Source organism: Vanellus vanellus, assembly GCF_965231255.1.
Source record: "Vanellus vanellus genome assembly, chromosome: 16".
Taxonomy (NCBI): domain Eukaryota; kingdom Metazoa; phylum Chordata; class Aves; order Charadriiformes; family Charadriidae; genus Vanellus; species Vanellus vanellus.
This window is the reverse complement of record NC_138921.1, coordinates 4555645-4573486: the sequence shown is the minus strand read 5'-3', so window position 1 is coordinate 4573486 and position 17842 is coordinate 4555645. Positions and strand designations below refer to the sequence as shown.

The 17842-nt window shown below is 38.5% G+C and overlaps 1 protein-coding gene across 2 annotated transcripts in view; it reads left to right on the top strand.

Moving 5' to 3' along the window:
* Positions 1–966: 966 nt before the first annotated feature.
* The window catches only part of CIT (citron rho-interacting serine/threonine kinase), a gene marked incomplete at both ends in the record, with an annotated part of 72169 nt that continues 55293 nt past the window's right edge, over positions 967–17842 (top strand). For both annotated transcript variants that reach the window (XM_082491802.1, XM_082491801.1), the window contains 9 exons: positions 967–1062; positions 1826–1967; positions 3242–3417; positions 5296–5397; positions 5612–5754; positions 6713–6806; positions 8622–8825; positions 10004–10157; positions 17173–17353. In XM_082491802.1, the coding sequence (XP_082347928.1) occupies positions 967–1062; positions 1826–1967; positions 3242–3417; positions 5296–5397; positions 5612–5754; positions 6713–6806; positions 8622–8825; positions 10004–10157; positions 17173–17353 (1292 nt within the window). The remainder of the gene's footprint in view (positions 1063–1825; positions 1968–3241; positions 3418–5295; positions 5398–5611; positions 5755–6712; positions 6807–8621; positions 8826–10003; positions 10158–17172; positions 17354–17842) is intronic.

Here is a 17842-nt window from a genome sequence, read left to right as displayed (position 1 = left end):
TAGCTGCTGCCAATTATGACGTCTAGTCTTACAGCTGAACCAGTTCCAGTCAGAACTATTAAGAATGAGTCATTTTTTTAAATTTTTTTTTTCTTTTTTTTGCCTTTCACGATCTGGCAAAGAAAAAAAAAAAAAAAGAGGTAAAATAAGCGGTGGAGGGAACAAACCCCAGAGAGCGCAGCCCCGCACTAGTTCACGCTTCTAGCTCCCTCAGGGCCCGGTGGGACCGGGAGCCCGTGAGGGACTGTTCGGTCCTGAGGGAGTGAGCGGTTGCTAAGCCCAGAGCGGTGGGGGAAGCCCCGAGCCTCCTCAGCGGCAGACACAGTGGACAGACCGCCAACTTGACGGTTAAAACCGTTAACCGCCCGCACGCGCGCTCGCGCCCGCCCCCTCACGTTCCCAGGGGGAGTGGGGGGAGGTTTGCTAGCCCTCAGCCTTCCTTCTAGGGGACGTGACGACAGGGCTTCCGCCAAACCGGCCTCGGGATTGGCTGAGGAGGAGGAGGAAGGGTGTCAGCGTCATCGGAAGTGATGGTGGGTGGGACACGCCCTTCGCTGGGTTCAAACCTGGATGGCGGTAAAGCGAGCGCGGCAGGTGGGGAGCGGCGCGGGGGTGGTGTGGGGAGGCCGCGGCAGTCCGGAGCGAAGCGGCGGCTTCTGTGTCGCGGGCAGCGGCTCCGCGAACGCCGCCGGCTGGGGGGGAGGCTCAGCACTGTCCGGGTTCGTTTTCTGTCAGCAGCCTTTCCTACTCCCTGCCTTTCCCAGGAAATACACGAACTGCTGTGACACTCCGGATGCGTTCAAACTGCTTAATAAATTTTGTCTCCATGGAAATATAAACGTTGCTCAAATTATACTTTGTCTCATGCCCTTCTTTTAATTTAAAGTCATTATTCCAATGTTTTTCTTGAAAGCCCCGGTTTTCTTTTTCAGGTGGTCTTTTTTTTATACAAGATAATCTCTAAAGATGTTGAAGTTTAAATGCGGTGCCCGAAATCCGGTAGAGGCAGGACCGATGGAGCCCATCACCAGCCGAATTTCTCGGCTAAATCTGCTCTTTCAGGTAAAGAGCATCTGGCCTGGGATTAGCCGATCTTGGTTTTGTCAGTGTCCCTGCCCGGTGTATCAATATACAGTTTTGTTTGTTCATGTGGATGCTCAAAGTGTGCCTGTGTGGGCCTTGGGAGGAAGGGGTAAAAGAGGAGGATAACTTGTTGAAGTTCAAAGTGTGTAGTCTAGTTTGCGCAAAGTTCAGTGCGTAGTAGCTGGTCTTATGTTTACATGTTAATGTTTTAGTCTGAGTGGATTTTCACACATAAGGATGGAATATTGCATTCTATGTTCTGTAATCGGCAGTTTTTTCATGGGTGATGTAGCTGAGGGTTTCTCATGAGATGGATTTACTTAAGTAGCTGCTATTTGATCATCTGAGGTTCGGCAGCTTCTCCTTCTAGAGCTAATATTCATGTTGATTGCTTAAACTATTTGTACCATGAAAAAAACCTACATGGTACAATGTCAAGAAGAAAGCCAGTCAGATCAGAATCATCAGTAGGATGTAGATAGTTTCAAGAAAACTGTGATTTGAACTTTAACAATCTTTAAATGATTGCTTTGTCTAGAAGTAAAATACTTGTAACAGCTCTTACAGATAGACATTAGTGAGTACAATATATTTACCTCACGCTTCTGTATCATTTGTCTAATTTCTGAAGTAGTCATTTTTAAATGGATAATATATAATCTGCTCTATACATATGTTATTGATTTGAGGCTTTTCATTGTTGTCTGAGACTCCATCTGCTGTTGCTTCTTTTTTTTTCCAGGGGAAGCCACTCTTTGCGACTCAACAGCAGATGTCTCCTCTCTCCCGGGAAGGCATCCTTGATTCTTTATTCGTTCTTTTTGAAGAATGCAGAAACCCTGCTTTAATGAAAATTAAACATGTTGGCAACTTTGTCAGGAAGTGTAAGTTTGTTTAGACTAATTTACAGGTGTCATTTTAAAATACAGTTCTTAAGAATCTGAATGTTTAAATAATGCTTTAGTTGCTTTGATTCATTAATAATTGTAACCCAGGACTTTGAGAATATGACTTTTTATGGAGAGACTCAACATTGCAAAGGGGATCTTGGCAATCTCAAATAAGGCTTTGTTCAGGTCCAAAAAGGTCAAATGCAAGTGGCTTTTGAAGTGCTGTGACTCGAATGTGCATGCTTCTTAGTCTGTACTGTATTCATAGTTGAGGAGGCACTTTCTTTAAAAGTGGCTGAGTACTGCATACAGCAAAGCTCCAAGTATGCACAATAGAAGGATGTCAGAAGTTGAGAGCAGGACTAGAAGTATGAGGAAAAAAAATTCTAGAAAGGAACTTGGTAATCTTTGGCTCTTTCAGCTTGAAGTAGTCTTTTAGATTCCATGTGTTACCTGAATTTTGCCAGTGTATCTTGTAAATAGTAGTTCTGTGCTTCAGAAATAGAATTTCTGATGGAGTAAATATTTCCTGATAATGTGCTTGGATTCTTTTTGGCAAAAGGGGAAAAAAAAAGGTTCATCGCTCTTTCTATTAAGATATACTAGAAAGCTATTTGGTTAACAGTAACATATTATGCCCTCTGTAATAGTTCCATCCAACAGTTTCTAGATATTATTAGCAGAGAGTAATTTTATGCTAGTCTGAAGAATTTTTAGAACAGTCTACAGTGAGCAATTGATTATCACAGTGCATGCTGGTTGAAACTAGTCAATGGAAAACTTGAACTGAATGCCTGAAATAAGTCTATGGTTATTTGTTAGACAATAGACTAGTGCCTCCCACAGGCAGAGGAGAAAACCCTGCCACTTGACTCGCCTCATATTTAGAGAATACACTTTGTATTGGTAAGGGATGGCTGGAAAGAAATTAGAAACAAAAGAGGCTATCAGCCTATGATGTTATGAATGGGACAGAATTAAGGTTGCTATGGGAACTGTCTTAACATTTCCTGATTCTTTTGTATGTACCGTATTTCAGTCTTAACTATGCATTATAACAGTCTTTTTCTAGTACTTATGCATACTGTGTTTTTTTTGTGTGTGTTTTTTTTTTTTAAGAAGCATATTCTGGAATGATTTAACATTTCTTGAGAGTCTGGAACTAAATGTGTAGGGTTTTTTTTTTTGTTTTATTCCTTATTTTTGATGGTGTATTTGTTATGAAATGCTGGTTGGCTAATGTAAAAATAAGTATTTTATTTTTATAGATGCAGAGACTATAGCTGAATTAAGGGAACTGCAACCCAGTGTGAAGGATTTTGAAGTAAAGAGTGTGGTTGGCTGTGGTCACTTTGCAGATGTAAAAGTAGTAAGAGAGAAAGTTACCGGTGATGTATATGCTATGAAGGTGATGAGCAAGGAGTCCTTGTTGGTGCAGGAGCACGTATGTATATTCTTTTGTTATGAGAGTAGAATGATAAATTACAATTTGTTGAATGGTTCCGTTTTGTCACTGCTGTTAAAATTAGGTTAAAAGTGTATCTTGAGAAGGATCATCCTACATTTCAGTGAAGTTACATATTTGTGTGTAGTTTTGCTGTGTTTAAAAGCCATTGTCATAGACTATGAATCTATTGGGTGAGGTGCCATCCAAAACAAAAAACGGCCTTTGTCTTGAAGAGCTTGAATCTAATTGTAAGACAAGAAAAAACAGATGAAGAAAATAGTGGATCAGTATTGATCAGCTTGATGATGGCTTGAATTTTCAGGCAATCTATTCATTAAGGGCTTTTTTTATTTTAAAGAGCGACGTAGAATGTCAAGAGTGGGTGTGAAGGCAAACTGTGGTGATTGGATTTTTATGGAGATCCTCTCACTAGCTTGAGAAATGTGTTACTTGAAAACTTAAAAAAGGGATAATGGAGGTTGCTATCATAGTTTGGTGAGAAACAGAAGTTAATCTTTCACTGATATGAGATGACAAGTAGGACAGAGATAGTCCATGAAAGAGCTTGTGAATTTATACAGCAATACCTGCATCAGTTGTTCCCAATATATGGTGCAGTTAGGTTACTCCTGAGATCCCTTAGCATTGTTTGTGGTTATCAGAAATGAAGGTAAACTAAAATTACTCTTCACAGAATGGTAGGGGTTGAAAGGGACCTTCAAAGATCATCTAGTCCAACTCCCTTGCCAAAGCAGGTTCACCTAGAGCAGGTTGCACAGGAACGCATCCAGACAGGTTTTGAATATCTCCAGAGAGGGAGACTCCACACCCTCTCTGAGCAGCCTGTTCCAGTGCTCTGCCACCCTCAAAGTATAGAAGTTTTTCCTCATGTTGAAATGGAATTCGCTGTGTTTCAGTTTGTGCCTGTTGCCCCTTGTCCTGTTGCTGGGTACCACTGAAAGGAGTCTGGCCCTGTCCTCTCGACATGCAACCTTAGATATTGATGAGCATTGATGAGTTCCCCTCTCAGCCTTCTCTTCTCCAGGCTAAACAGCCCCAGGTCTCTCAGCCTGTCCTCATAAGAGAGATGCTCCATTCCCTTGATCATCTTCATAGCCTCCACTGGATTCTCACCAGCAGTTCCTTCTCTTTCTTGAACTGGGGAGCCCAGAAGTGGACACAGTACTCCAGATGTAGCCTCACCAGGGCAGAGCAGAGGGGGAGAATGAACCTATGGCATAGGTTGACAAGAAAGCAAAGTGTGATACTACCCTCAATGTGATACTTGCTCAGTCTTGTTGAGCGTATGTCAGTGAAAGTAGGGAATGTTGATCTAAATGAACTTGCAGTATCTCTGTAATAAAATTTAATTTCTTGTTGTCTGGCTGCACATCTGAATAGTTGCTAGAGGATGATTTCAAGAAAGTCTGTATTTTAATACCTTACAATGAATTTATTACTGAATTAGCTGTAAGGTGCTACCCCATTGTTGCTCTAGCTTCTTTTCTGCTTGTTTGATCCTTCTGAGATTATTTTTATTTTATTAGGATCAGTCCAGATGAGATCAACCAAGATTGCACTCCAGACTAGTAGATTCTTCACCAGTTTGAAAGGGAAACTGGCCTTTGCTGCAGGGACTACTCAGTTGAGTGCAAGCTAGACAACAGAAGGTGTGAGGGGAATGGAAAACACAAAGGAGTAAAATTACTTTTTTAAAGCTGGGCATCACAAGGAAATAGCATTTAATATTTTCTGTGTATTTTTTTTGTGATGTGAGCCTTTGGCACAGACTCAAATCTTTCTAAAACTAGGGGATTCTAATGTATTCTAACTCATTTTCATCGTGATATAACTGAACACTTTGGTTTTTTGTAGGTGTCATTTTTTGAGGAAGAACGCAGTATATTATCTCAGAGCACCAGTCCATGGATTCCACAGTTACAATATGCATTTCAAGACAAGAAAAATCTCTACTTGGTAATGCCTAGTCTTTATTTCTTTTCTCCTCTATTAAACACTATCGCCATAGTTATGTTGAAGAACAATGTGGTGGTTGAAATGAGCTCATCTTCTGTAAATTTTCCTGCATTACATGCCATTGGTTGATGTGTGTCCAGTGTAATATGGAGGAGTTGAATGGAATATCTTTTGTATATATGAACTATATCTGTTGCTTTAAATTTTTATGTAGGTTATGGAGTATCAGCCTGGAGGGGACTTACTGTCACTCTTAAATCGATATGAGGACCAACTAGATGAGAGTATGGTGCAGTTTTATCTTGCAGAGTTGATTTTAGCCATTCACAGTGTCCACCAAATGGGTTATGTACACCGGTAAGTAAACGTTGCTTTGCATCACACGTAATATTTGGTCAGTATCATTCCGGAAAAAGTGTTCTGGAATGATGCGTTCTTGGTCTTGGTTTTTTTTTTTTTTTTTAATATTCTGTCCTCTTTCAGGACAGTATTTCACATGGTGCATCGGAAGAGAAAATTAGAAAATTAATCAGACTCCAACTATAATTGTAGCTAAAGGCATTAACTTTGATGTAAAGTTCAAACTAATATCAGAAGAGGATTGTTATATATATATTTTTGGAGGCTTAGTAAGAAAGAAGCCTCAATGTTGCACTATAAAAAATGAAAAACTTTTCCAGAGATTGTTGCTTTTAGCACCAACTAGTATGGGAAATAAGTGTAATTGTTAAAACTTGCTGTGTATGATTGGTGAATAGGGCAGTATAGGGTGTTGGAATAGTTAAATATCAGAGTTTTCTAAAGATCATATCAAGGCTTGAAGGCTGTTTCAGTGTGCATTTTCAAATTGTGTTGGTGGTTAATAAATTTATTCTGTTCTGAGTCTTTGGAAATGTTATGAAGTATTTTATGTTCCAAGCAGCTGTAGTGGCTGCACTTATGCATAGGCTGTGGCTTTCTAACGGAGGATAGCTGTCTGGACTTGAAAGATGTACACAATAATCTGCGGGGAAATTTGGGAAGCAAGCTACGTAATACTTCACTTATCTCAGTTACAATATAGTCAAGGTGTGAAACTACCTTCTCTTTCCATCTTCTGTCCGTAATTATTAACTTTCCATGAAATAAAGGGAACTTTACTAGTTTCATATTTGCTTGGAAGCAGAACAACAGTTGGAAGTATGACTCGTACTTGTTAAGGTTTTATGCAACTGAGCACATGGTTGGGTGTAGCTGAATAGGGATATCCTGTTATCTAGATGTGACAGTGGTGAACAGTATGGAAACATACTGATTGCTTTCTTCTTGCTTGCAGAGATATCAAACCAGAGAATGTTCTTATTGACCGAACAGGACACATTAAACTGGTGGACTTTGGGTCAGCTGCCAAAATGACAGTAAACAAAACGGTAATAATGTGGATTTAAACTTTGTCTGTGGCTTGTTTGGGTAGTCCAGTCAAAAAGGGAAAACTAATGCTATATCTGTTCCTTGATTAAGCCTTGTTCTTCTGCCTTACTTGTCCAGTATGGAATCTATTCCATAGGTGCTGGAGCACCTCTCCTATGAAGACAGGCTGAGAGAGTTGGGGTTGTTCAGCCTGGAGAAGAGAAGGCTCCGGGGAGACCTTATAGCAGCTTTCTCTAGTATCTGAAGGCAGCCTACAGGAAAGCTGGAGAGGGACTTTTTCCAAGGGCATGTAGTGATAGGATGAGGGGTAATGGCTTCAAACTGGAAGAGGGCACATTTAAATTAGATATTAGGAAGAAATTTTTCACTTCGAGGGTGGTGAGGCACTGGAAGAGGTTGCCCAGAAGAGTTGTGGAAGCTCCATCCCTGGAGGTGTTCAAGGCCAAGTTGGACGGGGCTTTGAGCAATCTGGTCTGATGGGAGGTGTCCCAGCCCATGGCAGGGGGCTTGGACTGGATGATCTTTAAGGTCCCTTCCAACCCAAACTATTCTATGATTCTATAATTCTATTCACAATGATGTTTTTCTATTTATGAATGGCTTTTCAAACATGAGCTCGAGTATCTTTTGCAGCTCTCAGTAGATATGTATTTGCTTATTGAAATTCTAATACACAAGTAAGGTAAAGGCAAATCTACTTTCTCTGCACTGCAATACAAAATCATATTTCTAGAGATTCTTACAGCTGTTCAGTGCTGTGTTTAAAGAAGGACACGGACTTACAGTTGTTCATAATTGGACTGAAAATTGTGTTTGTTTTAACTAAGGTGGCATAGTGTTGAAGACTGGGGAGCACTTGTTTGAAATGAGTCACATTCCAATGTTCTGGGCTTTACTCACCAGAAAGCACTATATTCAAAGCTGTGAATCGCTTGAGTGTTTTTATAAGTTGCTTGTAAATTTAGGTAGCTGCATACCATTTCAAGTGATAATTTGAAATTAAAATATATCTAAGCGAGAATATGCAGTTCTCTGTCAGATTCCTGTCTTGTTTTACAATTTTTATTTTTTTGTTGCTTTTTCTTAGTGTTGTGACTCTTAATATTTTGTTTTCCCCGTTCTTCCCTTTTCAGTGCTTCTCTGCATTGCATATTTCTTTTAATTTTTTTCTTTACATTATCTTTTCAGCACCTTCAGGTTTTTGTGTTTAGTCTGCCTGCTGTTTTGTTTCATTTTTTATGCCACTCAGTGCAAAAATGATTGCAGTTTTGGCTCCTGAATTACCTTTTTTAAGCACTCCAGAAATTCAAATACTAATATTTTGCTGATCAGGAACATAACGTAAAAAGGTATGGATGACACAGAATGGAATGAGGGCAGGGAATATTTATGTCTAAATTTGACTGTTTCTGAAATTTCAGCTATGATGTCCCTGTTAACACTAGTTGAAGCAGTAGTGCTAGAGTATGTGTACTGCTTAAAACTTGTGTTTGGTAATCCTGTGCTTTTTAGAATGCTGCTTTTCTACTTTAGCTGTTTGTACTGTCTAGTAACAGTTAGCTCTGATAATTTGACTCTTTTTATACCAAATAGCTTGCTGTCTTGTTTGTTTATCAGCAGTTTCCTTAACCTTGCACTTTTTTGCTTAACAGCCTTGCTTAAAATTACTTACTTAAAATTCACTTGAAGGGCTGAAAACTGTCTCATTTAAAAAACAAAAAGAAAAAGGAAGAAAAAAAAGATATTTGTTTTATTACCAAGATCACCATGAACAGAAAGTGCTATGTTTTCATTTGGTATATCTTTGCTTCTAGGTAAATGCCAAGCTACCTGTGGGAACACCTGACTACATGGCACCAGAAATGCTAACAGGGTTGAACGGGGATGGCAAAGCTTCTTATGGTCCAGAATGTGACTGGTGGTCCTTAGGAGTAATTGCGTATGAAATGATTTATGGAAGATCTCCGTTTGCTGAAGGGACTTCAGCAAAAACTTTCAATAACATCATGAACTTCCAGGTAGAGAGAATTCCTTCCTTGTTCTTGAGTAAAAGGCTTTAACTAAATACTGTTTTTACAGTTGAAAAAAGAAGCTTGTGGATGTCTCTTACTTTTCATAAAATATTTAGAATATATGCTTTATATTGTTTTTGTATATCTGTGTATTGTACACATCAAGTTATTTTTTGTAACAGGTGTCTAAAAATAATCATCTGCAATGCATGAATAAAAAAAAGATTTAGCTGTTCATCTTAGGCAACTGTAATTGCAGCATTTCCAAAATAATCTAGAAAAGGGATAGAAAGGATGAATTATAGATTGATAAAGTTTCTGAATCTTACTAAGTGCTTCTGGGTAGTAAAGATAAGCGCTAGAAGAACTGGAGAAAGATTTGATATTTGAGGATACTGAGTGTCTGCATGATTAAAATGTCATGTGAAATTTAGCATAAGTAAATTCAAACCGATGTATAGGAAGGGAAAAGTATCCCAACTTTACCCAGCGGTGGGCTTTAGTTCTTAGTAATAGTCCAAAAAGCAGCACGTAGAATGGTAGGAGCTAGTACGAAAGAAAAAGAAAAAAAAAAAAAAAATCACGTCTAGCTGGGAGGAAGTGAAAAAAGCGGTTGCCTATTGTCTCAGAATTCTAATATGGGAATTAGGAGCATCAAGTGAAAGTAACCAGCAGTGACTACGTTACAAACAAGAAAGGATATTTCATATAGCACATTCTCATGCTGGGGAGCTCTTTGCCACAAGTTTGCAGCTATTAAGTGTGTTTATATGGGTTCAAGAAGTGACTAGAAAAATTCATAGAAGAAAAATCTATTGAGATCGGGCAAATAGAAAGACATCATCCCTCGTTCAGAAAATCCTAAGCCAAAATCCTTGGAAGTTTGGGAGAATTTTCTGGGGCAGTGTCTTGTTTTACTCTTCCGTGTGTGTATGCCATTGGCCATTCAGCACAAGATGGTGATCTGGGTCTATCATTTGTCTGATTGGGTATGGTTTTTCCTGTCTTATCTCTACTGCAGTAAATGCATATAAAAGCCTATTTGGAAAAAAATGCACAATACTGTTATTTGTATGCTATAAATATTTATCCTTTGTGCCTGACATCTTAGAATAACGAAACTGAATCTTATTGTTCTGGGACTGTTTCCCTACTGAGCAGAAATCCTTTTCTTTCTAATGCAGAGATTTCTGAAGTTCCCAGAGGATGTGAAAGTTAGTAGTGAATTTCTTGATCTGATCCAGAGCCTGCTTTGTGGGCAGAAGGAAAGGCTAGGTTATGAGAGACTCTGCTGCCATCCATTTTTTTCTAAAATTGATTGGAATGATATCCGTAACTGTAAGTAGAATAATACTGCATTCATAAACAATTCCTATTTCTTTGGGTAACGTGACACTTTGTACAATGTGAGTATTTAATTGTGTTTGATCTGAATAATTATTCATAATGAAACAGAATTGTGTCCCGGAGCAGGTGTTTTAAACAAAACAAGTAATTTTGATTTTGAATAGGATACGTTAACATCTCGCAGGTGGAAATTATAAGGTAAGATGATGTTTAATACAATTCCATATGAATTTTTGTTGCAATTGCCATATTACTGCAGGCCCTAGACTGGAAAATCAAAATGGTCCTTTCCATGTCTTTCCTCAGATTAAAACGCATCAGTATGTTCTTGCTTGTGACACAGCTTCATTTAAGTTTGTTTGGGATTTTTTAGCTCTTGTAGGTGATAAAATGTCAGCATTCATAGGGGCATTGGAGTTTTTCATCAAAGTTAATATGGCTAATATATGATTAATTTTTATGTCAAGAATCTGTTCATTGCACTAGGAATGGAATAAAACCAGTGAAACAGGTAGTTTCCTGTGCGGAAAATTGTTTACAATACTGTGGAAGAATACTATGGAATTTAGTATTTGGAAGTACTGAGGCACCAGCTCTGTGGCAAAAGCAAATATTTCACAGATCATCAATGATCTATGTATGAGTGCCTGACTTGTGTTGGACAGTATTTTAAATTATTTTGACTGTAAGATTATCTGGGCAAGGAACACGTCTGCCTTATATTCTTTATCAAATATGCTGTAAGAGCAATGATTGTGCTCCGTTTTCCATGATAAATTGCTAAGCCAGTGCTGCTACTTTTGATGACTGTCTCAGGAATTCAGCTGTGAGCTCCACAGAATGTTTACTCACATTTCTGTTGATTCATTAATTTTGAACTTGTGGAGCTGCTGTTCTGTTAAGTTCCATTGTTTCTGCCCTTTTAGAGCCATTGAGCTTTGAGTCATTTTCATCATTTTAGCATATATTTGCCAGACTTCAGCTTGCTCTGCCTACTTTCTCCAGAACCCTGCCTAAGCCATCAGTTTCTGTTTCTGAAATTTTTGTGTTGTGTTTGTATCATATTATCTCAGATCTGAAAAAAAAAATGGCATATGAGCATATGTTCTGATGTTTCCTTGGCAATTGTCTGTCCGGTTAACTGCACAAGTTAGTTGAATGTTTTGCCATTTTGTGTGGCAACAGTGATAAAGATGGACAAGCTGGTAGGCAGCCCTGATGTGGTTATAATGTTGAAATAGTCATTCAGGACTTTAAAAATCCCGTTTCTGTCTGCAGCTGGCCAGTGGATTGCATCATTCCTTGTAATATCCGGACCTACCTACTGTGAAGATTCATGCAGTTTTGACCCCTGACTTGGTTGTTATGTCTCATACTTCATAAAACCCCACAGTAACTAGCACAGAACACAGCAGTCTTCTTGCTTTTCGTAGCAGATTCAATGTATCACCTATTGCTTTGCTCTCTGCAGTGGTTCTCCATTTTCTGGTTTATTCAGGGCAGTGTCGCCGTCGTTCTATTCAAAACCTTTGTCGCGTTTGGCCCAGGCTATCTAAAAGCTAAAGGTTTCTTTCTTATCTTGACCTCTGCTGATAGTGGTGTTTAACTGGAGCAATGGCAGCCTGAGAAAATTGGGAAACTAGTGAGTGTTGGAAGAGGTCACAGGATTTAGACTAAAGAATCTCACTCCCTCAAGTTAATCTGGCCAAAGATTTTGGGGGTATGGAATGGTGGACTCAATGATCTTAAAGGTCTTTTCCAACCTAAATGATTCTATGATTCTTAAATTCAGTGTCAGCACAGTCAGACTTTCCTCTTGTCTGTAAAAGCAATGATGTTATTTCTATTTCACACCGAGAAAGGTAGGGAAGAAATTGGTACCCTTGCCTTGCAGGTAAACATATTTCTAGATTTTGCTCTCTGTATTTGTTGACTTCTGCTTTTTAATGACTTCTAAAGCTTCCAAACCCCCTCCCCCCCCCTAAAACAGACACCACCACACTTGCCCAAACAAAAGAAAACAAAACAAAAGTTTTGAAAGATTGTATTGATTTACTTGACAGAATCTTCTAAAAATACTTTGGAATTTATTTACTTAGAATAAACACATTTGTATCTGTGTTTCAGCTAAATGATCAGGATTTTAACTGGAAAGTTGTTAACAGAACTATTTGAGTACTTGATAAGTATCTAAAATCAGAGATAGATAATAGAGGATGACATACTTGAGTTATTTGCAACAAGGTTGCATTCTATATAATGTGGGGATTTTGTTAATCACTTTGTTATTTGAAATCCATAAATTACATCAGCTGTTCACTTTGGAACCAAAAATCTGCCTGCTGAAGGCTAGCTGAGAGACAGTCAGAAGACTTTTATTTTCATCTAAGTGATATGTCTGTATAGCATAAAGAATCTTTCATTTTAAGAGTTGTTTTTTAACTGCAGTCTCTTGGACTTGGTCTTGAATGAGGAAACTATATATTTGAGAAGAAAATAATTATTGTCTTGTGCAAACAGAAGAAAAGAAAAAGTTGAAGACTGATTTTTTTTTTTTTTTTTTTTTTTTAGGCTGTCTTCTGCTATTAAACGGGCAGGAAACCAAATCCCATTCTTCATAAGTCCAAAACTCTTCCTTATCCCTCTGAACCCAAAGTTGTCATTCAGTATGTTGACAGTTAAACAGTGTGATGTTTCATTTAAATGCTCACCTTCAGAAAAATGTGTTGACTTGTTTCTCTAAGTAGAGATTACTTTCATGTCAGCCTGAAGATCATTTTTATTAACAGAAATGTATGTGTTGGATCATTGTCTTGACAGAACAGAAAGATAATGTTGTATAGATTGGTTAGAACTAGTATAATGACTTTTTTTAAAGTGATCTTAGATAAAACATCCTTAAATTACATCGTTTGGACCTGCTGTTTTCTGTTTTACTTCCATAGCAGTTTACTCAAATAGGCCTCTCAAAGCCTGAGGAAGAGTAATGCCTAACCTACTTAAAAAGGCTGTGTGGATGCTTTTCCTCAGAAAGTATATATAGATCACCTTGTAGATCAAGAAAAGACGCATTTTTATTCTTAATAAACCTTCTATATTTCCTTTAAATTTCCTATTGCAGTTAAGTCTTTCACTGTCCCGGGGGAAATGCAGTATCTCTTTTCTGAATTTGCATGCAAATATTTTCAAAGGATGAAAAGACCCGATTAAGGCAATGTTCCTTGAACTAATCATAAATACGCACACTAGTGCAGAGTTTTAAAAAAAAAAAAAAAAGCTTCTTTCCATAAGAGACATTTTATCTAATCTTAACGATAAACTGGTTAAAGTACTGCAGTGTGTGTGTGTGGTGGTTTTGGGTTTTGGTGTTTTTTGTTTTTTTTTTTTTTTTTTTTAAACTTAGCAACCTACAACACCCCCTTTTCCTCTGAAAGTCATTCTTTGGAACAGATGGAAGAGGGTTACATCCTTCCACAAGTGGGGAGGTATCTAGGCAAGCAATTGGCTTTTTTAAAACATGCAGTTCTCTACAAGATACTTTAAATGGTAAACAGAATATGTACTTTCGTGTGTAACGTATCGGAGGGAAAAAGAGGTCTTTATACCCAACCAGTTTGTATGAGTAGAAGCATTGGGTTTACTGTCTTTTTGAGCAATAGTTTTGCCTCCCTTTTGGGTAAGCCTGAAAAAAGTGCAAATTTTTCACCTTGTCAGATGCAATGGCATGGTTTTAACATTTAGTTCGCAGGGGCTTAGTTTGACCTCCACTAAAGGATTCTTCCCTTTAAAGAAGCAACTGATGAGCACATCAGTGTATTTGCATTCACCAGTCTTCATCTTGTTCTGAAAATACTATTGTTGTGTGGCAGTCCTTTGAATTTAAGCAAGAAATAATGATTTAACTATAGATGTCACCATGTGACCCACATTTGAGAACAAAATTGCTCATCTGTTTTAGCTTGTTTTTACAAAGACAACTACGTTTATTCTGTAGATATTTTGGACTTCAGACAAAGGACTCGGTCTTAGGAGTAAAGGACTGTGAAGAAGCTACCAAATAATTAACAAAATCAGACAGAGTGGATCTAGCTTTTTTTTTTTTCTTTAAAGAGATTCCCTCTAACTCCTAAGTGAGTTTTTCTCCAGTGTCCTGAAACTTCTGAAGTTCTCATTTCAGTCACTGTGGACAGTTCAGAACTACTTAACATCTAGAGGTGTTTTTGTTGTATGACTGTTGTTTCCAGGTTTTCTTTTTAGTTGCTACTATTTCCTGATACGAACGCTGTAACAAGGTTATACTGCAAAGTTGCAGAGTTTTTGGACTGTTTGTCATCGATTTATAGTGAATGCAAAATAGAGGGCAAATTATTTTTTCATAACTTTTTAATCTAGTGTTCACAATTTCTTTTCTTCGTTCACATCTTTTATTAAAGAGTAAACTAGTGTAAAACATTGTGCTCTTTAAACTAGTTTCCCACCAGCCCCAAAGGTTTGCTCTGTCTCGCATTCAGTTTTATCTTTTTGCATCCATTGCTCCCCTATTGAGTGCTTTTCATCTTTTTATGTGCATGCTGATCTTAGGCATATTTAAATTCTATTTTCTTTTATGCATGTGGTTTTACTAGGAATTCTTATTGTTGGTAAGAGGAAAGAGCTTCTTTTTAATTGCAAGGGCTTGAAGATGACTCTTAAGATTTTAGCTAATTTCTGGTGAGAAATAAGGCATTGGATCTCTTTCTAAGCTGAAAGTACCTGTCAGACTCTGAGGAGTATATAACGGGGTTGTTATACCATTAAAAAAAGGTGGCTATGTTGCCTTTTGCTACCTCTTTAAGAAAGATTCTAGACTTCCCCAGACGAAGTGAATAGTTTGCTGTTTTCTTAATCCTTTACCTCATAGACTGTATCTCTCTTCAAAGACAATGTTAAAAACCCCACAGCAACCCCTCCTGTAAGAGGACGTGCAAAGTTCTTTCAGCAGAGGTCCTAAACTAAAAAATATCAATTCCTGAACTTATCTTCCTCTGCTATGAATTAACTGTAATTTTGGGCTTATATTTGCATTACAGATGGTACAAATTGTTTTCTGTTGCTTCTCTGGTTTTAATCATTAAGAGCATATGAAAGAGTAGCTGGACATTATCCTGACATTAAGTGAATTTAAAAAAAAATACAGATCCTAATCAACAATCTGTATGCCAAAATTATGTTTACAGTACAGAAACGTCAGCATTACATTGGATCTAAATTTATATTATAACCAATAAAATAGCCGAAATTAACAAATTCGTGATATTGACAGAAAATTTAAATGTTCTGGAGCCAGTATGTAAAACTGCTTACTCCAGAACCTTTTTAATTTGTGCATTTTCCCCATTAATCTCATTCTAATGGACTTGGAACTACTGTACGTGAGCAGCATCCGAGCTGCTTCATGGAATTTCTTCTCGTTTCGCTGCTGGGGAGCAGCGTCAGAACGGCTCCTCGGGGAGCTGCTCACAAAGCCTGCGTGTGTAGTTGTGATTTGGCAGTTTATACAGACAGATTTTTTTTTTTTTTTTTTAATTTTTTTGAGGGGCTGTTAATGCTGGTCTGGTGGGTAGTTTAAGCGTACATTTGTGTAGAGAATTAAGAGTTAAAAAGCGGGCTGTGAAAGGCTTTGGCAACCTAGAGGGAGCTAGCAAGCTCCAGCCGTGACTCATTCTGCCTGTGTCAGTCAGATAAGCATCAGCATCTGTCACCGATGCAGGCAGGTAGGGTTAAACTCCGAGCATGCAGAGAGTGAGGAGCAGGGAGCCTGCACTGCAGGGGTTGGAATGTTTGTTCCCGGTTCTTCAATTCTCATCAGCCCTTCAGCTACAGGAGATCTATACTGGATCCATGGTAACGGTTTTAGCACACTACACTTCCATCAGCTTGTGACAATGGGCTGTGTTCTAGTAGCTGACTGAAGAGCGATCTCCTTTATAGAGCAAAAAAGAGATTAGTAGTTTTGCAGTGAGTGAGGACCTGAGTAATGAAATAAATAAATAAAAAAAATCTCTTAGAAAACGGGATTTAATGAGGTAGGAATTGCACAGCAGGCTTTTGCATTCATTCCTTTCACACACGTAGCCAAGCCAGCAGGTAGCTCGGGTGCTGCACATCATTGAGAAGAACTTGGTCTTTTGTTCTGTTGGTTAATTAAACTGAAGCAAACATGAGAAAATCGGCTGAAATTCAACAACTGCTTAACAAGTTAAGTGGTACCAATTTAGAAATTATAGTGAGAAATACATTGTAATTCCTGCTATTTATATCTATCTTCAGTGCTGATTGTATCAGAGCCAGACTGCAGTGGTGTCCCAACAAGAGTTCCAGATCTTTAGCAAGCTCTTTTAGAGAAATAAAATCTTACTGATATTTCTTCCCTTCCTAAAGACCAATTAGCTTCTAGTAGCTATAGTTTATTAGAATCTTCTGGGAGAAAGACCAGTTTGCTGTTGATTAGAAGCCCATGCTGGGAAGATTCTTGGTAGCATTAAGGGGTAGATATGTCCCTTAGCTGACTAGCAAAGGATCAGGCTGCATTCTCATGTAGTGTCACTAATTGGGTAGGTTGGAGACATTTTCTTTTTCTAGATGAATCTGAATTGAATTACTTTCAGCTATATTACAGTAATAATTTTCTTAGCCTGGTGCTTTGTTTTGATTCAATGTAGGTGTTTAAAAAAAAAAATCCCTAACCTAAAAAACCACCCCAAAATCCAACAATCCCAAATCCCCAACCTAAAAGCCAGTTTAGTCAGTGTGGAAGACATTCTGCCTGCAGAGTGGTAGCCATGTTGGTAGCTTAAGGGTTAATCTCTTGTTGCTGTAATACGATTTGAGAGCAGCAGCTCAGTCTGCTTGTGTTAGCAAGATTAAAAGCAGGAGCTGCAGTGCCATTGCAAGCACTGAATGAGTGAGACTGTTGCAGAGTGAACTGTAGCTGAATTTTGTCTTTTCTTCTTGCTTTTTTCACCAGCTCCTCCCCCCTTCGTTCCTACTCTCAAGTCTGATGATGACACCTCAAATTTTGATGAACCGGAGAAGAATTCGCGGGTTTTATCTTCTACGTGCCAGTTGAGCCCAGCAGGCTTCTCGGGGGAAGATTTGCCGTTTGTGGGGTTTTCATTCATCAAGGCATTAGGGATCCTCAGATCAGAGTAAGTAGGAATTATTGCTTAGGTGGATAGGACCATTGGAAAAATGCAAAGGTTTGTTACAGTGAGCATGGTGTGTGCGTGGGAAAAGCTGTTTTAACTGGCCTGTACTCTGCTTTAGGGAAGCTGCCAGATTTTGGCTTTATCTGTTGCTGCTGTGGCTTGTGCATGTCCTACCGTTCCGTGATTATTTCTGGGATGAGGGGGAGGAAAGGGAATGGAGAGACTGCTCCTAAAACAGTTATTGTTAAAATTGTTGTTCAAATACTTTGAATTAGTTGTTCCTTGTTAACCAGGGAACAGTAGGTGATTGCATTTCTGGTATTGCAGATCCCTGAATGAAGGAGAATACTGAGGAGTTCAGAGATGGAAAAGGGGGGGGGTGTTATTTTATTGGGTCAGAGAGTGGGCACCAAGTGCTGGGGATGTGTAAGGCTGAATCAGTGATCCACAGAAATGGAGCTCCGCTAATCTGGGAATGTGCGGTGATGG